The 24,259-nt window shown below is 35.4% G+C and overlaps 2 protein-coding genes across 51 annotated transcripts in view; one reads left to right on the forward strand and one right to left on the reverse strand.

The window, feature by feature from the left end:
• The first annotated feature begins 513 nt into the window (after positions 1-513).
• LOC127500036 (uncharacterized) lies at positions 514-15,056 on the forward strand. Its single transcript, XM_051870905.1, has 5 exons — positions 514-900; positions 1,413-1,733; positions 4,542-4,718; positions 4,815-4,882; positions 14,345-15,056. The coding sequence occupies exons 1-5, from the start codon at positions 858-860 to the stop codon at positions 14,396-14,398; spliced, it is 663 nt and encodes a 220-aa protein (XP_051726865.1). The 5' UTR covers positions 514-857; the 3' UTR covers positions 14,399-15,056.
• Positions 15,057-18,427: 3,371 nt separating this feature from the next.
• Positions 18,428-24,259, reverse strand: part of LOC127500029 (uncharacterized) — a 162,447-nt gene continuing 156,615 nt past the window's right edge. For all 50 annotated transcript variants that reach the window (XM_051870886.1, XM_051870862.1, XM_051870878.1 and 47 more), the window contains 6 exons: positions 23,783-23,956; positions 23,519-23,692; positions 22,568-22,741; positions 21,589-21,750; positions 20,622-20,770; positions 18,428-20,322 (listed from right to left, as the gene is read on the reverse strand). In XM_051870886.1, the coding sequence (XP_051726846.1) occupies positions 20,282-20,322; positions 20,622-20,770; positions 21,589-21,750; positions 22,568-22,741; positions 23,519-23,692; positions 23,783-23,956 (874 nt within the window). In that variant the 3' untranslated portion in view covers positions 18,428-20,281. The remainder of the gene's footprint in view (positions 20,323-20,621; positions 20,771-21,588; positions 21,751-22,567; positions 22,742-23,518; positions 23,693-23,782; positions 23,957-24,259) is intronic.

A 24,259-nucleotide genomic window follows, 5' to 3' on the forward strand; every position in this document is an offset into this window, starting at 1 on the left:
ATCCACCTTGATTGTTTAAACACTGGTGCATTTCACTTAAACCCAAGAAGATTTCCTGTAGCATTTTCATCGGTCAGGCGTGGATCTATTCTGAATGGTTGAAAACTTTTGACAATTAATCCAGGAGCAAACAGAATTAATTTCTATAGTGCACGAGCACGGAGATGTCGCGATCGCACACAGGACAGAATCTGCGCACACGAAATATCTGAGTGAAAAGAGGAAGTTCATTTGTATAGGCCTATTTGAGAGCTCGCATCTAGTTTACATGTGCGCTCTTGAGTTGCAATAAATGCGCACGACATTTATGGGAATGATTAAAATTAGAGCAGAGAGCAAGACGCAGCTGTGTATATAGGTACTGTAGAAAATGAATACTGGAAACGTGTCAGAAATTTCAGTATCGATATGTATCATAGATATTTTTGATAACACTACCATGCAGTTTGTTACTCCAAACTTTCAGTCTGAGCTCCATCACTGTGTGATCAGCTCTTCAGACTAGCTGCACCAGCGGCTTTTCCCACTTGGAGACACACACTTGTTGTCATCTTGTGAGCTGTGCTCTATGTAGTAAAACAACACTTTGAGTGACCTACATTTCTGCTTTGGTGTTTCCTGATCTCCTCCCCATTGCTTCCTGTCTCTCATCTGTCCTGTCAAATAAAGGCAAAAAATGACCCTTCCCCTCTCACCATCAAAAAAACAACAAACTCTCCGCCTTCAGTTATCTCTAGTAAAGCTACAACTGTAAGATTGTAAGAGATCTATAACTGCACTACATATTTCCTTTGTGACTAGATTAGAACTGTGGAGTGTTAATATTTCACAGTATTCTGTGAGCTTTTCAGCTGGAAATGGTCGACGCATTATTTGTGCTCAGTTTGTGGCATATGATTGGTAAGTTACAAGTGTTTTTCTATTATTATTATTATTATTATTATTATTATTGACAAATTTAGTCCAGTCTATTTAAATCAGCATTTGCTGTTAATTCCAGACAAAGATGGAGTTTGAGGTCTGTGAAGCTGCATTATAGACAAATGTTCATTTTAAAGATTATGAGATCAGATCAGATACCGAGCATGGCATTTTATAATTCTGTTTGTGCCGTAATTTCAGTGAGGTACAAATAAACATCTATGTCTTTAATATCAATTGAATGCTTTATTATTTGCATTCATGCTGCTGTTCTTTACAACATGTCTTTGTAGATTCCAATTAAAATCAAATAGGCCTATAATACAACCAATTAATTCATTTAAATACTTGATTCACTTCCAGTCAATATAATGCAAAGCTTTACAGTACATTTAAATCATATCTGGTTTGAAAGCTCAAAAAACTAAATCTGTTACTTAAACAACATTAAACTAAGTTCATCTGTGTCTGTTGGTGCTTTTGTTCTCCAGGTGTGTTTACGTTTGCTGTTGAGACACATGTTTCAGTGATGACGGGAGATTCTGTAGTTCTACACAGTGATGTTAATGAAACACAGACATATGAAAATATAGAGTGGAGGTTTGAAAAGAGCCGTATAGCTAGAATCAAGAGAGCGATCAGGAACGATCCTCAATATGAGGATGAGAGATTCAGAGACAGACTGAATCTAGATCAACAGACTGGATCTCTGACCATCAAAAACACCAGAACCACAGACTCTGGACTTTATCAACTAACTCTCATGACTGAGGATAAAGAGTCAATCAAGAGATTCAATGTTACTGTTAAAGGTGAGAAGAAAATGTCATTCATCTCATTCTCTTCATATTGTAAATAATACAAAATCATACTTATAACTTAGTTATATTTATGAATATACAGTACTGTGCAAAAGTTTGAGGCACATTAATATTTTTACCAACAAAAAAATGGGTTTAAGCCATTTTAATCAATTAAGGTTTTATATCTTTTGCTGTATGTGTCAGTAGGAAATATCAGTTTACATTTCCAAACATTCCTTTTGCCATTAACTGTAATAATTGTAAATAAATAAATAAATTGATCTCATCTCACCATCATTGGATTACATGAAGAAACAGAAACAACTGAGACAGACTAAATCCAGAAGAACTGTGGCGACGTCTTGAAGAAACCTTCCTGCAAGCTACCTGAAAAACTATGCACAAGTGTACCTAAGAAAAAGCTGTTTTAAACAAACAGGGTGGTCACAGCAAATATTGATTTGATTTAGTTCAGTGGTTCCCAACCACGTTCCTGGAGGCCCCCCAACACTGCACATTTTGTGGCCTCCAGGAATGTGGTTAGGAACCACTGATTTAGTTAATAGATATTCTAAGTTAATTGATAAATAAAATTTATGACACTATTTTTGAAAGCATCCTCACTTTACAGCAAGTCGATCATCAATACCGATGTATTTGAAGCATTCTTTTTAATCACGTAATTATTTATAGAGATGCTCCAATCTGGATTTTTACAGACATTCATTTAGGGCCTGAATTTCATTTTTGAAATGGGGGGATTTTTTTTTTTTTTTAATTTATTGAAAGAGGGAGGGGTCCATTTTTTAGACATTTTTAAAAGAACAAACATTATCCCACCTAAATGTTTGATCATGCAGTGCATTTTTGTTTTTACAATTGTCACGCTGGGTTGCAGGAAGGCAGACACAGACGAAGAGAATAAATCCAAAATACAGGTTTTAATGAACAATCCAACAGGCAGGCGATCGGGTGCAACACAACATGATGTTTTATTAACGTAGTTCGGGAGGAACAAAGTCAAATAAGCTATCCAATTATCACATCATCTCAACCAGCTGTCAACGATCAGTAATCAACATATCTACCCAATCAGAATGAGTACAGGCATATACAGGTGCTGGTCATATAATTAGAATATCTTCAAAAAGTTGATTTATTTCACTAATTCCATTCAAAAAGTGAAACTTGTATATTATATTCATTCATTACACACAGACTGATATATTTCAAATGTTTATTTCTTTTAATTTTGATGATTATAACTGACAACTAAGGAAAATCCCAAATTCAATGTGTGTGTGCGCTTTGAAGTGTGTCTCTCTCGAGTGCGCGAGTCCTAAATGGTTTAAACACTGGCAAGTAAAAAGACATGAAAATTATAAACTTTACTATGACCATGACCATACGTGACCATGCAACACTGCTCTTGATTGTGCAAGTGACAATTCCCGTGTCAACTGTGCAGCGTGCAGATGCGATGTGGTAATGTAAAGCCATTTGTACATTTTGAGAGGGAAAGAGAGAGAGAGAGCGCGCGGTGATTCTCTTATGCTGTTTGTGAAATTACGTCTCACAGAAAGTTTTCAAATGACTCTAATTTATTTTAAAAATAAATATGAATTGTACCTTACCTTCAGCTTTATAACAAAAAATGTCCTGCACCGGACAGAGATTAAGACAGCGATGCTGCATGTCACGCCCTACCTCTCAATGCGTCGTCAGCATGAGATCGGCCGCCGATCAAATTTCCCAAAGCGATTATCGGCCGATAGCGATCGGTAGCCGATTAATTGGAGCACCCCTACTTTATAGCATTTCTACACAAGTGCCTAAAACATTTCACAGTATTGTACCTTTGCAGGTCAGTTTCTTCAAGCATCTCAGAGACGTTGCCACAGTTTTTTTCTGGATTTAGTTTGTCTCAGTTGTTTCTTCATGTAACCAAACACAGACTTAACAGGGGCTTTCACACCGGAGGAACATTTTCATAGTTCCTAGAACTATTGGCAGAAGTACCCGGATTTTGCCGTGTTCGCACCACAGGAACTAGGAACGATTTTAGTTCTAGGAACTCCTTTTGGGGGAACTAAATTAGCTCCTACTTCAGAGTAGGGTCTAAATCAGCACTATAGGAACTATCAGTGATGTAAGTGTACGTTAATTGGTCAAACGCATGTCAAACACAGACACCCAGCATTTTTAAAAAGCCGTGTAAACATATTTAGACTACTTCACGAACATAGAAAACAGTGATAATGGCATTTGCCTGCTGTCTGCAGGGTTGTGTTCTTTTCTCCGCCTCGATGATATGTAATACTGAAAGTTGTCATAAGAGATTTAGTCTCTTAGCCCCACTTTTTGCTCTTTCAGTTTCATAAATTATGAGTTTACATTCAATCTTCGTTATCACGAAACCCATGACACACAACAAACACAGCTCCGATTATGGCATTCTCCATCCACCAGTTTTTAGCATTTGTAAATGTCGCGCTTAAAGATGCCACTGTCGGCCACTTTAAAGTTCCTATTCCCGTTGCGAATGCAACCAGGAACATGGTCCGGTGGAGAAATTAGTTCTTGGGGAACTATCCTGTTGGTTCCTATAACTAAGTTCCTAGAACTATTCGGTGCGAAAGCCCCTAATGGTGGTGAGATCAGGTCTCTGTGTGGAACACCGTCTCCTTGTGCATACAAAAATCACACTGGAGTATTACAGTTAATGGCAAAAGCAATGTTTGAAAATGTAAACTAAGACTTTTGTACAGTAGAGTATATATGGGTTTGTCTAATCAATACATTCCCTCTGCTCACCAGTGGCACCAACAACCACCTCACAAGCCCCAGTCCCAAAAACATCTTCACAGCCTCCAGACTCAGTCTCTGTATCTCCAATAGTGTTGATCTCTGTTGTTGCTGCTGGATCTCTGCTGACTGTAGCTGCTGTTGGGATCTTCTGCGTTTGCAGGAGACAAAGAAAAACAGAACAACAGGGCAAGTGTTTATCATCAACCTGATATCAGCACAAAGCTGTCAGTGATGATTGAGAGTTTTTCTGTTTTAACATGTCTGTCATTATTACTGAAACAGTCCAGAACCATGATGAAGAAATAACTTATGCTGATCCAACATTCTACACACGAAAAGCACAAAAAGCGGTAAGATGATTCATGTTAAGATTTACACTCTACAATCTGAACATAACACACTCTAAAAAACACAGGGTTGTTTTTAGCCCAAGGGCTGGGTAAATACAGGACAGAACACATGTTAGATAATTAACCCAGCAAATTGGGTCTTGCTTTTTACTAAGATGCTAGCTTATTTTTAACTTCGTACATGAATTCATGTTTACAGATTAACTCCAATGCTCTAAAGTTAGGTAAAATAGAACACACAATCGTGGTTTGATAACTTCCTCTATTTTCAACTATTTTTTTTTATCTTGTTACAGTATAGCATGTTTTATATTGATTTTAATATGTAGACTATATATGTACATTGACTACATTTAAACTCATTTAACAAACATTAGAATTAAAAATTAAACATTTATAAGTAACTATAGTCGACCAGTCTCTGTTATCTTGTTTGTACAACGGCGCTGCTTCACCTGCGGGAGCTGGAATCATGTTCAGCGGGGAACTTCCAGTGTTCACTCATAGCCGAAATATCCTGTGACTGACTCCATAACCTGCCCGTAAACAAACATGAACAGCTCTAACGACACATTTAACATCCAAACTATTTAGATGTATCTTTATGAATAAAATAATCTTTATACAAGGCATTAAGCGTTTTCATCATGCAACACTTGATTAGGCGACTGACATCCCTGTATGTTTCTTTGCATAAAATAAATGATATACAGCTCAGTAACGAATTTATAGATTAAAAATAATACACAAACCTGTATTTTACTTAAGAAATGCACCAATTTGATGATGCTGAGATCTGCTCTCTCCTGAAGAAGGTGGAAGAAACTTGTGATAACTCAATCGTACATCTGACCCAGGAGCTGGGTAAAACAAAAACTACCCCATAACCTGAAAAAATAACCACGACAAAATACCCAAAAAGCTCAACCCAGGATATGGGTTGAAAGAATAACCCAGGATGTTTTTAGAGTTTACATTATATAATTGAGAATGAGCTATTAGTATTATATAATACATGTTTTTGTTTTCGAATTTGTATGTTGCCCCTTGAAGTAAATAAAAAGGTGGACAGTGAAATGAAAAGAAATTATGATGGCTCTATTCAAAACTTCAGTGAGCTGCTTTAAAAAAAATATATATTAAACTATAGCCAAATAATGACACTATTGTCTTTTTTAATGCTGCTGTACAGCAGAATTGAATTCAGTTTGCATTATTATTTTCCTGTTTATCACTGTAAAGCTGCTCAACCCCCTCTGCAAATCAGGTTTATTGGCAAAATGTACAGCTGTTTGCAATGAACAAATCAAACAAAAGTAATTAAAATAGCTCAACACAGTGAATGTTTCAAGTGGCTTTCCCAAATTCAACTGAAAATGCATCTTTTAATGACTTCCGAGGTGTCCCTTTCCCTTCATGAAAAGCATTTTTAGTACTTAGTAGAGCACCCTTTTGCTGTAATGAATATTAGCCCATTTCTTCATGAGCACTGGTTCATTAATATTCTTGGGTTTACGTGCTGCATCCGCCTTCTTCAAATCCCACCAGAGAAGTCAGGTGACTCTGATGGCCACTGTAGAATCTTCCAGGACTTCTTCTGCAACCAAGCCTTGGTGGAATTTGAAGTATGCTTGGGATCATTGTCGTGTTGGAAGGTCCAATGACGCCCAAGATTCAACTTCCTCACAAACGGCGTGACGTTTTCCTGATACTTCAATGAATTCATCTTGCCTTCAACACTCTGTAGGGTTCCAGTGCCAGGGCCAAAAAGTTTTGTTTCATCGCTCCACAGAACAAATTTGCAAAAATTCTGTGACTTATTTATAGGATTTATTTGAGCAAATTGGAGCTGACTTTTCTTTGCTTTTGGGTCAGTAGTTATGTACGTTTTGGAGTTCTGGCATGGAAACCGTCTGCATTTAGTACGCACCTTACTGTGCAAACTGAAACCTCAGTGCCTGTTTCCACCAATTCTTGCTACAGGTCTTTTGCAATCACTTGAGTGTTTTTCTGAATCTGTTTTCTCAGAAGTCTGGTGGCAGCTGTTGATAGCTTTCTCTTTTTTTTTTTTTTTTTTTTTTTTGCCCCTGTTCAGTAGTGTATCCACTATTCCTTTATGTTTGAACTTGCAAACTATGCTTCCAATGGTGTCTCTAGGAACTTTCAGTGCCTTCTTTTTGTGTCCTGTTCCTTGTTTGAGAAAGGTGATGATCTCTTCTCTTACCTTTTTGGACCATTCTTTTGACTTCTTTTGCCATATTTCTCCCATGCAGTCAAATGTGGCACTCAACAAATCCCTAGCCAGTTCAGGTTTTTCATGTGTTCTAGCTCAAGCACACCTGGTGCAACTAATGAAGCCCTTGATTAGTTGCATCAGGTGCACTTGAGACAACACCTGATTTGTGCTGTTGTGAGGGATTCCATTCAGGGGGTTAAATAATTTTCAGACTACATAAGTCATTAAATGTTGTATTTTCAGTTAAATTAGAGGAAACCACTTAAAACATCCGCTGTGTTGAGCTATTATAAACAGCAGAAAGTCTGTAAATTTTGCCAATAAACCTGATTTGCAGAGGGGATTGAATAATTTTGACTACACATTATCTACACTGGTTTTAAAGTATAGATTATTTGGCTTTTGCACACACTCTGACCTACAAAAGAAATAAGAGTGCTGAAAAAATGAGCTTGATTAGTCATAACATGTCCACAATGACCAGAGAGAAAAAGAGAGAGCAGATAAGATCTTGACTCTTCACTCAAAAATAAATGTAAAAACGTGTTCAGGGCTCAGGGTGCATCTACTGAGATAAACACTTCTGTTTCCTGTAATACTAAAAGCCAAAGATAGTTCTGCAAATTTGAAAGTGGAAAAAGCATTTCAACATTTGCTTTCAAAATTCTAAAATTAACATTGTAACGTGATGGGGCACGTTGTAACATGACCATATGACCTCTAAAAATGTTATCTGATTTAATTAAAAAAATATACATGACAAACTAAAATATTTTGTCAATAAAAGACAATTATTATTTTTTTCATATAAAATAATGGCATTTTTTTTAGAAATTCAAATTTAAATAATTTTGTAGTTTGACAGTGAACCCTCACAGAACACGAGATAAATAGACGAGTCAGTACAAATGCTGTAAATTTCTTGAAATAATATTTTCTGAATGTTCAGGTTCTTCCTCTCAGTCTTTAATCACCTTTTTTCCATGGTTTCTCAACAGAAATTCATAAAAGTTGATTATGCCAGTTGTATCGTAACTGTATAGATTAGTATAGTTCTAATAGCGGGGCACATTGTAACGCAGTGTTACAACGAACCCTATCTGCGCAACGGGAATATAAACCTGGTTAGTGTCTTCTGATAGTTAGTGAAGCATTAAAGAACTACCCAAACTGCTAAACAAGAGATTGGAGATTAAAATAATATCAGATTTGTCTAATTTTAAATAAACACAAAAAATATAGATGAAAAATTAGCTTAAGTAAGAAATTTACTTTTGCTATTGTTAAGTAAATGTTCAGTGATATCTTCCAAATATTTCTGAATTTTGGCGCAATTTTTTCTCTATATATTGTCGATATGGCAACTAGTAAATATGCTAAGTTTCTTCATGCTAGCGTGTGTGGAAGTATTTAAACCACGTGTGTTACAACTAACCCCGCGTTAGTTTGTGCCCCGCGCTCCCCTACTCAGGACTGAACTCCTGAGTCCAAGGCCATATTTTTTATGACTATAGTCAAGACCAGATCAGGCCAAGTCCAATCGCTCCTGAAAATAGCCTTGGACTCACACTTGAGTCAGACTTGAGTCCAAGTCTGGTCTTCTTCTTCTTCAGTTCAAGTACTACAACACTGGTATAAAGTATTGTTGGGCAATTTGAAAACACTGCTTCCTGTGTGACAAAAGGACAAAGTAAAGCAAGTGGCAAATGCTTTTTTTGAAGGCAATTTTATCAATTTACTCTATTATTGTTTTATTTGGATAAATAAAACAATTTTAAAAACTGAATTAAATAAACAGTTTAATAATTCTGTTTTTCCAATTCTTTTTTATATATCAACAAAAAAAAAAAAAAAAATTTATTTAAAAAAAAAATACATATTTTTATAATTTTTATGTGTGGCTGTGAAAATGTGTTCACTATAAAAAAAACTCAAACACAGCCAGATATCTAAAAAGGGATTCATTTCCGACCGCGTGTGAGAAAGACGCAGCATTAATGTCTGAGGTTTCCGTTTGTGGGTAGGTGTATAAACAAAATGTATACAGCAGAAAACAACAGGAAAAGAACAGAACACATTCGCACAGTGTTCACCACATACGGTATCTCCCGTTCAGTGTACTTAATTCAGATTAATTTACACAAATTTCCTTTACAACTATATGAAAAGTGTTGTAACATAAAACAAAGTACACAAAACTCTTTGTGTAATACTCCAAATAAACAACGGTAGTGGCTTTTGATGAAGAACAAAACAGAAACATTATTAAAGATGCATTCTCATTAGCTACACACACTTGTAAGACCAGAAGTAAATACATTTAACATTCTTCACATTACCATTAACATGACTATATTCATTTTCATCCCTAAAGACAGATTATTAATAAACTTGGATGAATATCAACGTTAAAAACAGTATACAGCTCTTAAACAATTTTGTTTTGAGTGAATATAACAATTTGCAATAAAGAATAACATAAATGACACTCACTCTGTGAAGCGCTGCACCGCACTAGAAAACTCATGCAGCTGTCAATTCTTTGTTCTCCCCTCTGATATAATTTTATCAAAAGAGAATCACTTTCTTCTTGATATCACAACATAATCTACAATAGAAAACTCAAACAACACGTAATGATTACATCACCAATCAATCACAACATACACATCATTTCATCTGACCAATCAGAGGAGAGGAAGCTTTCGGCAGCGTTGGCACCACGAGGGGGCCCGGCCTGGCCACCTCGGTCACTGTGCCCCTTCACCTCTGGTCGATCGCGCCGGCGCCTCATGATATTCTAGCACTGCAAACTTGACATCGCAGCCTGTTCATTATCAAAATAAAATGTACAGTCAACCAAACACTACAAAAAGCTACACTGCTCAATTTAAATAGTCCGTAGTATGCTACAACCGGCCCACTGCGCCGGCCCACTGTGGCACAATTTTGCTCGTGATGAATTTTTTCCTCCGATATTGGAACTCGCTTGAATTAGGCTACAAAGCCCAGTTTACATAATAATTAATAGTTTAGCATCTAAATACATAGCGAATATGGAAACATTTGGATTCGTGCCGAATAAGAGAGGTAGGCTACGTGAGCCCAACGGTGGTTACTTTCAGTTTTGCTTTAAATTAATTTGTTTTGGCCTGTTTTAGCTACTAATATTTCTTCAATCTTGTTCTGTTCTGAATACGGTTACATTTAAAGGATTTGTTTTGGGGTGAGGGGAACTAAAACAGCCAATGTTTATAGTGTTTATAATGTTTGTGCATTATAACTTTCACTTTGTGTAGCCGGTATTATTTCTGAATGTAAGAAAATCCAGCGTTAGCGTCAGTTCTGGCAGGTCACGTCAGTCAAGCTCGTATCAGCTGACTCCCAGGTGACTTACGTCTACCTATAGGAATACGACGCCTATCACAGCATCCATATATAAGCTCCTCAGTATTATCAGCAGCTATTGCATTTCTCAGGAGCTAATTACCCTCCTCCATCCCCAGCTCCTCCTCTCTTCAGTCAGGATTGGCCTTATGATATGTGTACATGTTAAATTATTGACATTAATTATATCTGCAAATGTTGGTTCTGTTCTGTTTACCCTAGGGGGGTTATTGCTGCTCTCCCTGCTCTTATCCATGCTAGGCTGCATGGATGTGCAAGGAAGTTCTTGCCCAGAACAGAACCATACCACCAATACAAACTCTATGCAATTATCAATCATATTTGACGACAGTGGTCCTGACAGAAATGCAACTTATAGGCTACGTGACTTATCTGTTTTGTTTTATTTTTTCTCTCAAAATCTCACAATAGTATGTCTAGCATGTTTTAATCCATCCAGCAAACGATATCAATCTGTTGCTGTGGGTTAACGGCTAGGCTATATATTAGTATTCTTATTCTTGGCTTGATTTGATTGCGTGTAAATGGTTGTATGAGTCACGTCAATTTAAAGGGTTAGCTCACCCAAAAATGAAAATTCTGTCATTTATTACTCACCCTCATGTCGTTCCACACCCGTAAGACCTTCGTTCATCTTCAGAACACACATTAAGATATTTTTCATTAAATCCAATGGTTCAGTGAGGCCTGCATTGCCAGCAAGATAATTAACACTTTTAATGCCCAGAAAGCTACTAAAGACATATTTAAAACAGTTCATGTGACTATGAAGCGACGAGAATACTTTTTGTGCACCAAAAAAACAAAATAACGACTTTATGACAATATCTAGTGATGGGCGATTTAAAACAAACTGCTTCTTGAAGCTTTACGAATCTTTTGTTTCGAATCAGGGATTCGGAGCGCCAAAGTCACGTGATTTCAGTAAACGAGGCTTTGTTACTTGATAAGTGTCAAGCGTCCATCGCAAGATATTGTTGAATAAAGTCATTATTTTGGGGGTTTTTTTGGCGCACAAAAAGTATTCTTGTCGCTTCATAACATTAAGGTTGAACCACTGTAGTCACATGAACTGTTTTAAATATGTCTTTAGTAGCTTTCTGGGCATTGAAAGTGTTAATTATCTTGCTGGCAATGCAGGCCTCACTGAGCCATCGGATTTTATCAAAAATGTCTTAATTTGTGTTCTGAAGATAAACGACATGAGGGTAAGTAATTAATGACAGAATTTTTATTTTTGGGTGAAATAACCCTTTAAAAAGAAAAAAAGGGTTGTGCTCAAAGTTTGAAAACCACTGGGCTACAGCAAGAGAGCCGTCAGCACAGGAGTGTGCGCGGCGTACCTCCAGTTGTGAATGTTGCCTTCAGACAATGATTATAAAATTTATTTAGAGCTCCTTGGATTCAATCCAGTTTATTGTCCTCATTTGAAATAAAATTACATTACATAAACTTCATATATACAGGTGCTGGTCATATAATTAGAATATCATCAAAAAGTTGATTTATTTCACTAATTCCATTCAAAAAGTGAAACTTGTATATTATATTCATTCATTACACACAGACTGATATATTTCAAATGTTTATTTCTTTTAATTTTGATGATTATAACTGACAACTAAGGAAAATCCCAAATTCAGTATCTCAGAAAATTAGAATATTACTTAAGACCAATACAAAGAAAGGATTTTTAGAAATCTTGGCCAACTGAAAAGTATGAACATGAAAAGTATGAGCATGTACAGCACTCAATACTTAGTTGGGGCTCCTTTTGCCTGAATTACTGCAGCAATGCGGCGTGGCATGGAGTCGATCAGTGTGTGGCACTGCTCAGGTGTTATAAGAGCCCAGGTTGCTCTGATAGTGGCCTTCAGCTCTTCTGCATTGTTGGGTCTGGCATATCGCATCTTCCTCTTCACAATACCCCATAGATTTTCTATGGGGTTAAGGTCAGGCGAGTTTGCTGGCTAATTAAGAACAGGGATACCATGGTCCTTAAACCACTGTGCTTTGGCACTGTGTGCAGGTGCCAAGTCCTGTTGGAAAATGAAATCTGCATCTCCATAAAGTTGGTCAGCAGCAGGAAGCATGAAGTGCTCTAAAACTTCCTGGTATACGGCTGCGTTGACCTTGGACCTCAGAAAACACAGTGGACCAACACCAGCAGATGACATGGCACCCCAAACCACCACTGACTGTGGAAACTTTACACTGGACCTCAAGCAACGTGGACTGTGTGCCTCTCCTCTCTTCCTCCAGACTCTGGGACCCTGATTTCCAAAGGAAATGCAAAATTTACTTTCATCAGAGAACATAACTTTGGACCACTCAGCAGCAGTCCAGTCATTTTTGTCTTTAGCCCAGACGAGACGCTTCTGACGCTGTCTGTTGTTCAAGAGTGGCTTGACACAAGGAATGCGACAGCTGAAACCCATACGCCTGTGCGTAGTGGTTCTTGAAGCACTGACTCCAGCTGCAGTCCACTCTTTGTGAATCTCCCCCACATTTTTGAATGGGTTTTGTTTCACAATCCTCTCCAGGGTGCGGTTATCCCTATTGCTTGTACACTTTTTTCTACCACATCTTTTCCTTCCCTTCGCCTCTCTATTAATGTGCTTGGACACAGAGCTCTGTGAACAGCCAGCCTCTTTTGCAATGACTTTTTGTGTCTTGCCCTCCTTGTGCAAGGTGTCAATGGTCGTCTTTTGGACAACTGTCAAGTCAGCAGTCTTCCCCATGATTGTGTAGCCTACAGAACTAGACTGAGAGGCCATTTGAAGGCCTTTGCAGGTGTTTTGAGTTAATTAGCTGATTAGAGTGTGGCACCAGGTGTCTTCAATATTGAACCTTTTCACAATATTCTAATTTTCTGAGATACTGAATTTGGGATTTTCCTTAGTTGTCCGTTATAATCATCAAAATTAAAAGAAATAAACATTTGAAATATATCAGTCTGTGTGTAATGAATGAATATAGTATACAAGTTTCACTTTTTGAATGGAATTAGTGAAATAAATCAACTTTTTGATGATATTCTAATTATATGACCAGCACCTGTAGGCTATATTATTAGATTATTTATTCATTAAATTATCATTTTAATCTAAGGATCATGTTTGCAATTTTGTTTCATTCGTCATGTAAGCAACAATAGATTCTGACAATTAAAACAAAAATCAGGCTTGTGTATTTATGGTATGATCATTTACATTTGTTCAGAAACAGAATTAAGTTAAAATGTTATTTGTGTAGCCTTATAGACTTTTTTTCAGTAGGCCTATATAATAAAGCAAAACTACAGCGCTTCCAGTAGGCTATTTTATAGAGCTGTCAGCACTGGAAACTCAGACGGCATGCAATCAGTTGACAAACACCACATTCATATATATAAAAAAAGAGTGTGAATATTACAGGTTTTTTTTTTTTTTTTTTTTTTAATAATGCCTCTTTGTCAAACATTCATGAAAACACAAACCAAAAAAATGATAAACCTACACAGAATTTAGAGTAAAATGCATTATAGCCTAATGTTCAATAGAGTGATATGACTGTTGTCAATGTGAAAGTGAATATTTTGAATGTTTAATTTCTGTATAATTTATAGTAATAATAATAATGTTTGTCTTGAATGTGCATGCATTAAAAATACAGTTTTTAAATGTGTGTTTAAAATTATGTTTTTATGACTGTTGTGGTATGTAGGTGATTTCTTTGGTTTTCTTTAGTAGTAAAGCACTGTTATTTAAAAATACCTCAATCTGATCTGATTAAGAATTTTGTGTCTTCATAATTTTTGTGTTTGTGTTTTCTTTCAGAGTGTTCAACAGGAGGATGAGGTGGTGTACGCAGGTGTCGTCACGAGACGTTAATCAAATTGTTCATGATAAATTTGTCTTGTTTTGTATAACAATTAAAGCCATGTACACACTGCAGCTAAATTCAGAATCGTGTTGCTTCATCTCTGCTTTTTTGACATGACTGAATGTTATTGCTGCTTTCCCAGGATGCTAAATATAAAGATGTCTTTCTCACAACTACGCATCTAAGTACAGTCATCATATCGACCAACAGAAGACATTTCGAGTCAGAACGAAACCTGACATGGCCGAGTTCTTTAGATCTGTAAGGAAATGTGGTTTTGATCTGATAGATTGACAAACATCTTGTAAAAAAGTTTCTTTGAGCCTCTTCCTGTCCTGCTAACCACACAGACTGATTTCCTTTTACATGACAAATACTATAGTGTTAAATGGGTCAAAGGCAAATGAAGATGCCCAAGATGTTGAAAATAATGCATATAATAAATAATGTACTTCATTTGCTGATTATTTGTTGGAGAACAAAAGGTTTGAATTGTGTGAGATGTGTAATGTGACATTTTGTGAAACTGATTGGCTATATGCTTCAACATTATTCAGTGAAAATGGCAGAACTCTGTTATTGTAATGGTATAAATTTGATTTTGTCCCAGACGTTGACAAATAAAAACAGTATATGTTTTTCTGCACGAAGGTACGCTGCAGGACACGTGGTCTATGTGTGATTTCAATTTGTGTTTTCTGGAAAACAATTCTGCTAACTTTTGCTAGAACTACTGAAACTATAATAAAAAGGTCAAGTATAAAATTATTATTAAATTTTATAAATAAAATAATTATTTTTAATAGATTAACTAACCTTTACACACAGTCATGAGGGTCTTCATCTGTGATGTCATATCATGGTTGGTTGTCACATCACAAAAATAATAGCTTCCTAGATATTGTTTATACCACAGCGACTCTCTGGGGCAACTGACTTGAAAACACTGCAAGCTTGAAAAGCACCTGTCAGAAAAGTGTAATGTGATGTTTCAGAGTTCGAGGGTCACGGGTTTACAGCCTGTCCGACCAGATGGTTTCCATCAACATATCAGTGTTTGGTTGGTCAGCTGCTGTAGAAGCTGTAACACCATCAGGGTCCATAATGTGTCCTTATTTATTCAAAATAGCTGTTTATACTCATTAAATATTTTTATCAGTTTTGTCATGTACTGGAGCGCACTTCTGCATTCATCAATTCTCACCTGAGCTTACATCGGGACCTCTGACCCAACATATGATGCAGGTTTAGCGTAAGCTCAGGTGAGAATGTTGGGTGCTGAATACGCTGGTTCAGAGGACACTCTTCTGCCAACTCAACTCTCTCTCAGGAACATGTGGTGTATGGCTGTTGCTGGAAGCCAGTGATTATGAAAAATCCCTTTAAAAATTAATCTCAGTCAGCGGAAGATTGTGCGTATGCGCATCTCCTCCCTGTAATCACCATATGGAGCTTATACAATGCCTAGTTTTACTATGCATAACCTCATCTTCATATCATTTCCATGCATGTTCCCATCCACCATGGTTATACTCTAAAAAATGCTGGGTTAAATATGGACAAACCCAGGGATTGGGTTGTTTTCACCCAGCCATTTTTTTTTTTTCAAACAATTTTGGGTTTATTTTAAGCCAGCCATATAGTAATAGAGTAAACGGCATGTTTTTGCTCACCCCCATATTTTTAGCTGAAACTTCACAGACACTTGACCAGACCAGAGACTTATATTACATCTTGTGAAAGAGGGCATAATAGGTGCGCTTTAACCCAACCTGCTGGGTTTGTCCATATTTAACCCAGCTTGGGTTGTTTTTAACCCAGCATTCTTTAGAGTGTAACACCGTCAAAGGTACAAGACATTGGAAAATATTAGATATGGACTATAAATGCCATTTGTGCCATACACATTACATTGCTAAAAATCACCCAGTATCCTTTCAAAATATCCATAAAAACAAAATTGTAGCTATAAAATACTTCTCAGATAAAGTTTTAAGAATAGAGTTGATCCATATCAAAATATTATTCCAACCTTATTCCAGTGAAAAACGGGACAAAAAAATTTACCTAGGATACTTATTTACATAAATTTACAACTTATAACCAAGCAAAATGTTCACAAAAGAACGGGGAAAAGAGAAAAGAACGAGACTGTGCCAAATCAAAGAAAGAATCAAAACAAAACCAATTTTACTTAAAACAAAAACAAAACAAAAAAAACTTCTAATCTAACTCAACTATCAATATTTACAGAAAACCCCTCAATTAAATAAAAAGAAAAATCTTCAGCGCCAAAGATGCCCTAAATAAACTACTCTTTACTACAAACCAAAAATACAAAAGATAGCATGTGTCACTAAACTAGTGTTTCCCGAAAGCATCGTTAGTGTAAGTCCCATTGAACTCTATTGATAACGACAGAACTTGCGACCACAGTTCGCTTTGGGAAATGCACCCCTGATGCGCTCTTTATAATCACATGGCGCGCCCTCATTGGTGAAGCCATGCGTTGTCGTCACCATGATTGACAGATGAATAGACCAATCAGGTACCCGCGTCGCCTACTGAAAGTGAAAGTAAAGACAGAGGAAAAAAAGAAGGGGAGGGGAAAAAAACACCATACCCAAAACAAATCATAATTATAACATGGGACGTAAAATATAAGATTTTACTTCACAATATTATTCAAATCATTATACTTTATTTATTGTATTTTGTTCCATTTATATTTAGATTTCTTTTTATGGAGTAATAGTAGTGAGTGATTAAAATAAATGTAGAATAGAGTGTGTGTATGGTTTGAGTAGTTTTTCACTCTCTTCTACTAGAAACGATGTAAGTTCCTTCCTGCACATAAACACATTCCAATGAGCTTATAACAAAAGTTAGAATTCAAATTTATTAAGAATGATGAAAAAGAAGAAATAAAAATATTGCGTTAAAGTCTTTTTGTGTCTCTTCTGTTCTGGGAAAAGACAGACTTGTTGGAAGAAACTTCACCTTGAGGAAGAGTTGTGTGTTTGCAGATGTAATCTCTTTAAAAGAATTGAGCTGACTTCTGCTCTTGAAGTAAAATTTTCTTCGATTGATTGAAATCCTTGGTCTACAAATCTTAACTGTACTTCCCCATACAAAATGTATCACAATTAGTTCATTTACTGTCTTTCATAAAGGAAAGTAGAGTATTTCTTTAATACCTGTTGGTAAATGTTCACTACAAAAACTGATGCTATTTCTGTTTGTACTATGGATGTTTTATTCGTCTCATATTGTGAGAAATGCTATTTTTATATTATTTGAATCATCATATGGGGATATGGTGATGGAAAAAAAAAATTAGATGGGAGGAAAAATTATATTTCAATGCTTTTATATTTACCCCATAGCACACATACATCTAATTGATCTGCGTTTACATCTGGAAGATGTATTTTTTGAGTGTTTGCTCAACTGCAATACGTCTAAAGGATGTTTCCTGTCAGATGTCAAACAGATGTTTAGAAAATGTCTTCAAGATGTTTATGATTTAGAATCTATGTAAAACTGACATATTAAAGACGTCTATCAGATGTTTGAACACAGCAGATGTCTTGCAGTTGCAGATGTACATGTGCAAACGTGCGTTCTCTCGCAAAACTGTTGCGTTTACCCAATAAACTCTGAGTAAAAATACAATGTGAGAGGGAAAAAAACTATATTTCAGTACTAATGTAAGAGAATGCAAAGCTACGTTTTGCAAAAGTTTTCCAGTTAACGTACAAAAGCTCTCTCTCTCTCTCTCTCTCTCTCTCTCTCTCTCTCTCTCTCTCTATCGCATCACTATTTGTCCCTTTTATGGAAGCTTGTTTCTGCCATGGAATAAAAAATGAAAAAAAAAAAAAAAAAAAGAGGTAATTGTGACTTTTTTCCCTCACAGTTGCGAGTTTATAAAGTCAGAATTGTGAGTTATAAGTTTTTTTTATTTGTGTGATATAAAGCCAGAGTTGCGCGTGATATAGTCAGAATTGCATGATATAAAGTCAGAGTTGTGATATAAACTAGCAATTGTGAGAAAAGTCAGAATTGCAAGTTTATTATTATTTGGGCCCATTATTATTCTTTTTTTTTTTTTTTTTTTTTCTCAGAATTGCGAGATAAGAAGTTGCAATAACCTTTTTATTTTTATTTTTTATTTAGTGGCGGAAACCAGCTTCCATACCCTTTAGGGCATCAGTAATGCTAGACTACAAGCCACGAAGAAGGCTAACTGCTGATTTCTGCAGAGGTTTTAAAAGTCTTCTAATAGCCTAATTTTTAATCTTATTTTAAGTTCAAGGTTTCTGAATGTGAACTTACAGAATTCACGTTTGATTTGAAATTCAAATGAATGGAAGAGTGTGAATAAAACAACTTACCAGCAATTTCTTAATGTGAGGAAATATTTACATTAGCTGCTGGATGTGTGTATAATTGGCTTATTATACGGTATACTATTTAATTATTATATACTGACCTCTGGCCTCCTGGTCTTATGAACAAATCAAATGTTGGTAGATTAAATGTAAGGTATCTAATTCACCTGCATAATAAGTGATTCCTGTATAATAGTTGTAATTCATTCTAATAATTACAATTCATTCATACTCATTGTAGCTGGGAAAGTCTCAGCAGTGATGATCAGGAAATATAGTGGAGTACAGAGTGGAATAATGGATCACAGCAGGAAAAGCAATCACAGACAGAGCTGTACAGAACTGTTTTTTTTTTTTTTTTTTTAATTGCAGAAAAAAGCACTGCATTGAAATACAATAAAAAAAAAATAAAATAAAAACAAACAAACAAAAACAATAACACCTCAATCAGTATGAATAATATCACCATGTCTTAAAAAACTTGTTATTCTTATTATTATCAATGAGTTTAAGAGATTTCACAACAAGCAAAATCTCAGCAAGAAAGACATCAAATCTAGGCAAAATCTTGAGAAATTTGTTTTTGTGATTTTTTTTTTTTTTTTAACAATGCAACAAAACAATTGACAACAAGATCGACAGCATGGTCACTAATATAAAAATGTATCGTTCAGCGAAAATGTTAAATCATATTTTATAAAGGAAGACAAATAATAGCTGTACAGCACTGTTTTTACAGTTTTGGGCTTGTGATATGATAAAATCGTTTGCTTATTCTTCACATGATATTGTGTTGACCTCTAGTGGTGAGCTTGAGAAACTGCAGAATCTCTCTGTAGCTGCTGTTGCATCTTAATACCAGTTACACTGAAATGAAGGGTACTGAACTAATGAACTTTTTAAAGTAAATAAAATAATCAAGTTTTTACTTGTATATTTACACAATATGTTAACACATAAAAAAATAAAATACAATGGCAATTGAGAAAATTATAATTGCTGAACAAAAAGCACTGGACAGAATATCTAGACTAGTGAATGCGAAAGATACAACTTAAAATGCGGTGAATTATGGGTACATGAATGCTGTCAGTATTAAATCTTAGTCTGGGCTGGTGTGGGATAACAGGCTTTATCTGTATGTCAGTCAAAGCTTTGTTGTCTTATGTACAGAGACATATTTATGCATTGAGACAGTTTCATTCAAATAAAAAAAATAATAATAAAAATAAATAAAAAGAAAAATAAATATTCTGTATATATCATGTAAGAAGAATATAATTGTAAAACATATCAAAGTAAAATAATAATGATATATACAATACATATGACATAGGACTGATTTAAATCTTTGCCTATGTATCACACAATGTAATTTTAATTTTAGACTGTTTATATCATTTAATATATTTAATTGCTAAATTGGACAATTACAGTTAGCAATGTTTTAATTTCTTCATTATGGATGAGTTTAATCCCAACATCATTATGAAGAAGGTCTTATACTAGAAACTCCTGCTTTTCTCCCTCCTCTAATTTACCTGTAAAAAAGCAAAATATCTTGTATGAACACTAAATTGACAATAATCATTCAACATTAATCACAATGTGTGTGTATGTTTCTATTAATGAACAAGAGCAAGTATAATAAACTGTACATTTGTTAAAGCTATTTGAAGCTGTTTTAATGTATTGTACAATACAGGTATAAACAGCTTGAATTCATAACAGCTGTGGGTTTTGCATTGTTACTATTTATGAATTGCTTTTTAGCAGCATCTTGCTAAAATTACCGTCATACACACACTGTATTGATTTATTAGAGTATTATAGCAAGAACCTTCTGAGGATCTTTCATCTGATGGTGGCTTTTCTTGTGCTGTTGATTTCACAGGTTCCTCCTGGGCTTTAGACCAAGTAAACAATCCACCAATGCCACTGAACACGTTTGCAGCAGTGTTCCAGCTAGACCAGCCTTCTTTCTCTAGGCTGTGAGGAGGAATTAGAAGAGAAAATAATCAGTGTTGAGTGGAACAAGTTGCAAATTAATTATTATATTTCGATTACAGTACAAAGTGTAATAGACTGTAACTAACATTAAATTTCTGTAAACAGATTAGTTACTGATTTTACATCATTTGGCACACACACTTCCTCCTAAGCAAACATTTCTAAACAATATTTCAGGGTTTTTCCTAGGTCAAAAATGGTCTTCTGTGGTGGCTGATGAACACGGTCATTCACACACACACACACACACACACACACACACACACACACACACACACACACACACACACACACACACACACACACACACACACACACACACACACACACACACACACACACACACACACACACACACACACACATTGGGATTCCATGTTTTATGGGAAGATTCTATTGGCATAATTGTTTTTATTCTGTGAAAAACTGTACATTCTCTCCCCTACACTAACCATACCCCTAAACCACAGAAAATGTACTGCATTTTTTTGGATTTCAAAAAACAAACAAACAAACAAACACAGTATGTTTTTTATGCCATTTGGTTTATGAGGACACAGGAATAGACAGTATAGACTTTATTACTTTATAGAATATTATAAATGAATGTATTTTTCACATCATTCTGTAATAAGATGCCACATCAGATCACAGAAGGGAGTTATTTTAAACATTTGACTGGCATTATATTGAACAAAAACATGATATTAATGTGATAAATTATTGTGTTTTTACGCTATGCTAAGATAACATGCTAGCACTTATGCACCTGTTGCAACAAAAGGATGTTTACTCACCTCAGGTTACAGCTTGAGTCTTTTATCAGGTCAATGAGCTGCTGCCTGGAGGATCCGATGTTATTTTTACTCAGATCAAGCTCTTTTAAAAACTGCAGTGCTTTTGTGTTTGTCAAAGACTGAGCTAAAGAAGACACATCTGTGATGCCACACTCATTTAGACTAGAAAGAGACAAACAGACACACAGACAGAAGAAAAATTTTTTTTTTACTTTCATGTTTGCCTTTCCTTCAGCAAACTTTTCCAGGAAAAATCAGTCATCTCAATAGGAATCCATGTGATGAGAGACATTCAGTGGCAGAGAAAATCACATATATGAATTTTACATCAATATCAGATCTGATGGGAAAATTCACAGTTGCTTGATTTGCTCATCAAAGCTACACTAAATATTCAAGGCTATTGTTTAATTCTGTCATTCTTCAAGAAGATAAAGTGCTGCAGAATAAAGAAGCTGTTTAGAAAATGTTTCACACATGCTTCACATCTGGTCTACTAATATTTAATTACTAATATCAGCTAATTAAATTACACATTAATGTAATTTATTTATTTATTTATTTTGCACTCCTTACTTTATGTAAGCTCTGTTTGGTTTGATGCATGTGTTCCAGGCAACTCATGCAGTTATTCCACTGCTGTTTACTCTGTGGCTAAAATCATATTATCATACTTATACATTTTTCAAAACTGTGAAGTTACTGACTGACGGAGGGTCCTTGTGCCACAGTGCACATATAAAGCTAATTGATTATGAAATCATGGCCAAAACTGACCTGCGCTTGGTACTTGGTGGGTATCAATTTAAGACCCTGCTTTCATCAGATCACAAAACACATCACTAGAGAAAATTATTATCCATACAAATAACGTAAACTCAGGTTCTTCATGAGATATTGAGTGAAAGTGATTTGGATAAACTGTTTTATGTAGAATTGATTTTAAGCATCTTGAGTATTGTATGTGAATGTTACTGACCTCAATCTCTCCAGTTTACAGCGTGGATTCATCAGTACTTCACATAAGTGATTCACTCCTTTGTTTTCTATTTGATTCCCACTGAAGTCGAGTTCTCTCAGGTGTGAAAGATTATAACACAGATGTTGAGTCAGGATGAGACACTGTTTCTCTGTAATACTGCAGCTACACAGACTGAGGACAAAGAGAAACAACAAATGCTCAGATGAATGTAAATTCACCATGAGTGAGTGTCATACAGTAAAATACAACAACAAAAAACATGGAAACTTAATTACAGAACCATAAACCATGAGAGGAGCATAACTAGAAGGAAACTAGTTATAACATATATATCAAATCATTTTCAAAACATCTGTGAGTTATAAACATACATTAAGAAACTGATTGAAAAACTGAATCAACAAATTTTATTAGAAATATAATTAAATAGACTATTTTCAGAGTTTTAACGTGATAAAAATGAAGAAAATATTGAATAAATGACAAATTAAAGTCATTTTTGTGTAGTTTACCATCACTAATACAAATTTTACTTAAAGCTGCAGTACAGAAGATTTTTGGTTAAACCAGAAGACCAGAAGCCTATGACTTTTTTGTATAAAAAACACGGCTAACTTCATAGGCTAACATCCACAAACATAAGATCTCTAAAAACATTTCATAAAAGACATTTCATGACCCCTTTTTTAAAAGTAGATTTTATAAAAATTACCATAAGTGCTGTAAAAACCATGTAACTAAGTTTGTCAGATTTCAGCATTTGAAACTTTCTACTGATAGACATACTGAACCATCAGTCCATTAGCTCACTGTACTTCTTTTCTTTAGACAAGGAAATGCCAAAAGACACAGTGCCATAAACAATGTGACTGGTCCTGTTGTCTTAAAATAACTAAATACTGAACTTTAAATCACACTGTAACTGCTGTAAAGTTTAATGATACTGACTGTAGTTTCTCCAGCTTGCACTGTGAGCTGCTCAGCACAAAACCAAGATTATCAACTCCAGAGTCTCCTAGTTCATTCCCGCTCAGGTCCAGCTCTCTCAGGTGTGATGGGTCTGATTTCAGAGCTGAAGTCACAGCAGAACAATCTTCAGCTGTTATATCACAGGATCTTAACCTGCAATGGGATAAAATGAGAAAAACTTTTCATTCCGTTTCATTTAAATACCAAAGCAGTATTTTATTTGCTGTAAGTAAATATACTGACCTCAATCTTTCCAGTTTACAGCGTGAATCCTTCAGTAGATCATAAAAATGCTTCACTCTTGTATGTCTTAGTACATTCCCACTGAGGTTCAGCTCTCTCAGGTGTGATGGGTTTGATTTCAGAGCTGAAGTCAGGGAGATACACTGCTTCTCTTGAATATTGCATTTACACAATCTGAAAAAAAAAAAAACACAAAGAACAATGACTCAGATCTATGATATCATCTTATTCTCTTTTCCCACTATTTTTTCCCAGAATTTTCCAGCAATCCATGTTTTCACTGTTTTACAGAAAGGAAGAGGACAGAATCTCTAGAAAAGAAGCAGCAGAGACAAGCGATTGATGTTTTCATCACATACAAAAAACAAAACAAAAAAACAATAACAACATAATCATCAAACATTAATCAGCATATAAAATAAGAATGCATGAAGCTAGAATCAAATGATTTTGTTGTTTCTTTAAAAGCAGATGGTC

Source organism: Ctenopharyngodon idella, chromosome 18 (genome assembly GCF_019924925.1).
Source record: "Ctenopharyngodon idella isolate HZGC_01 chromosome 18, HZGC01, whole genome shotgun sequence".
In the NCBI taxonomy this organism is placed as follows: Eukaryota; Metazoa; Chordata; class Actinopteri; order Cypriniformes; family Xenocyprididae; genus Ctenopharyngodon; species Ctenopharyngodon idella.

What these genes read in the sequence shown, in the direction of transcription:
- LOC127500036 (XM_051870905.1), top strand. Translation starts at nt 858, where the DNA reads ATGGTCGACGCATTATTTGTGCTCAGTTTGTGGCATATGATTG. An exon ending in AAGAAAAACAGAACAACAGG is followed by an intron (nt 4,719 to 4,814) that starts GCAAGTGTTTAT and finishes TTACTGAAACAG; the next exon opens with TCCAGAACCATGATGAAGAA. An exon ending in CACGAAAAGCACAAAAAGCG is followed by an intron (nt 4,883 to 14,344) that starts GTAAGATGATTC and finishes GTTTTCTTTCAG; the next exon opens with AGTGTTCAACAGGAGGATGA.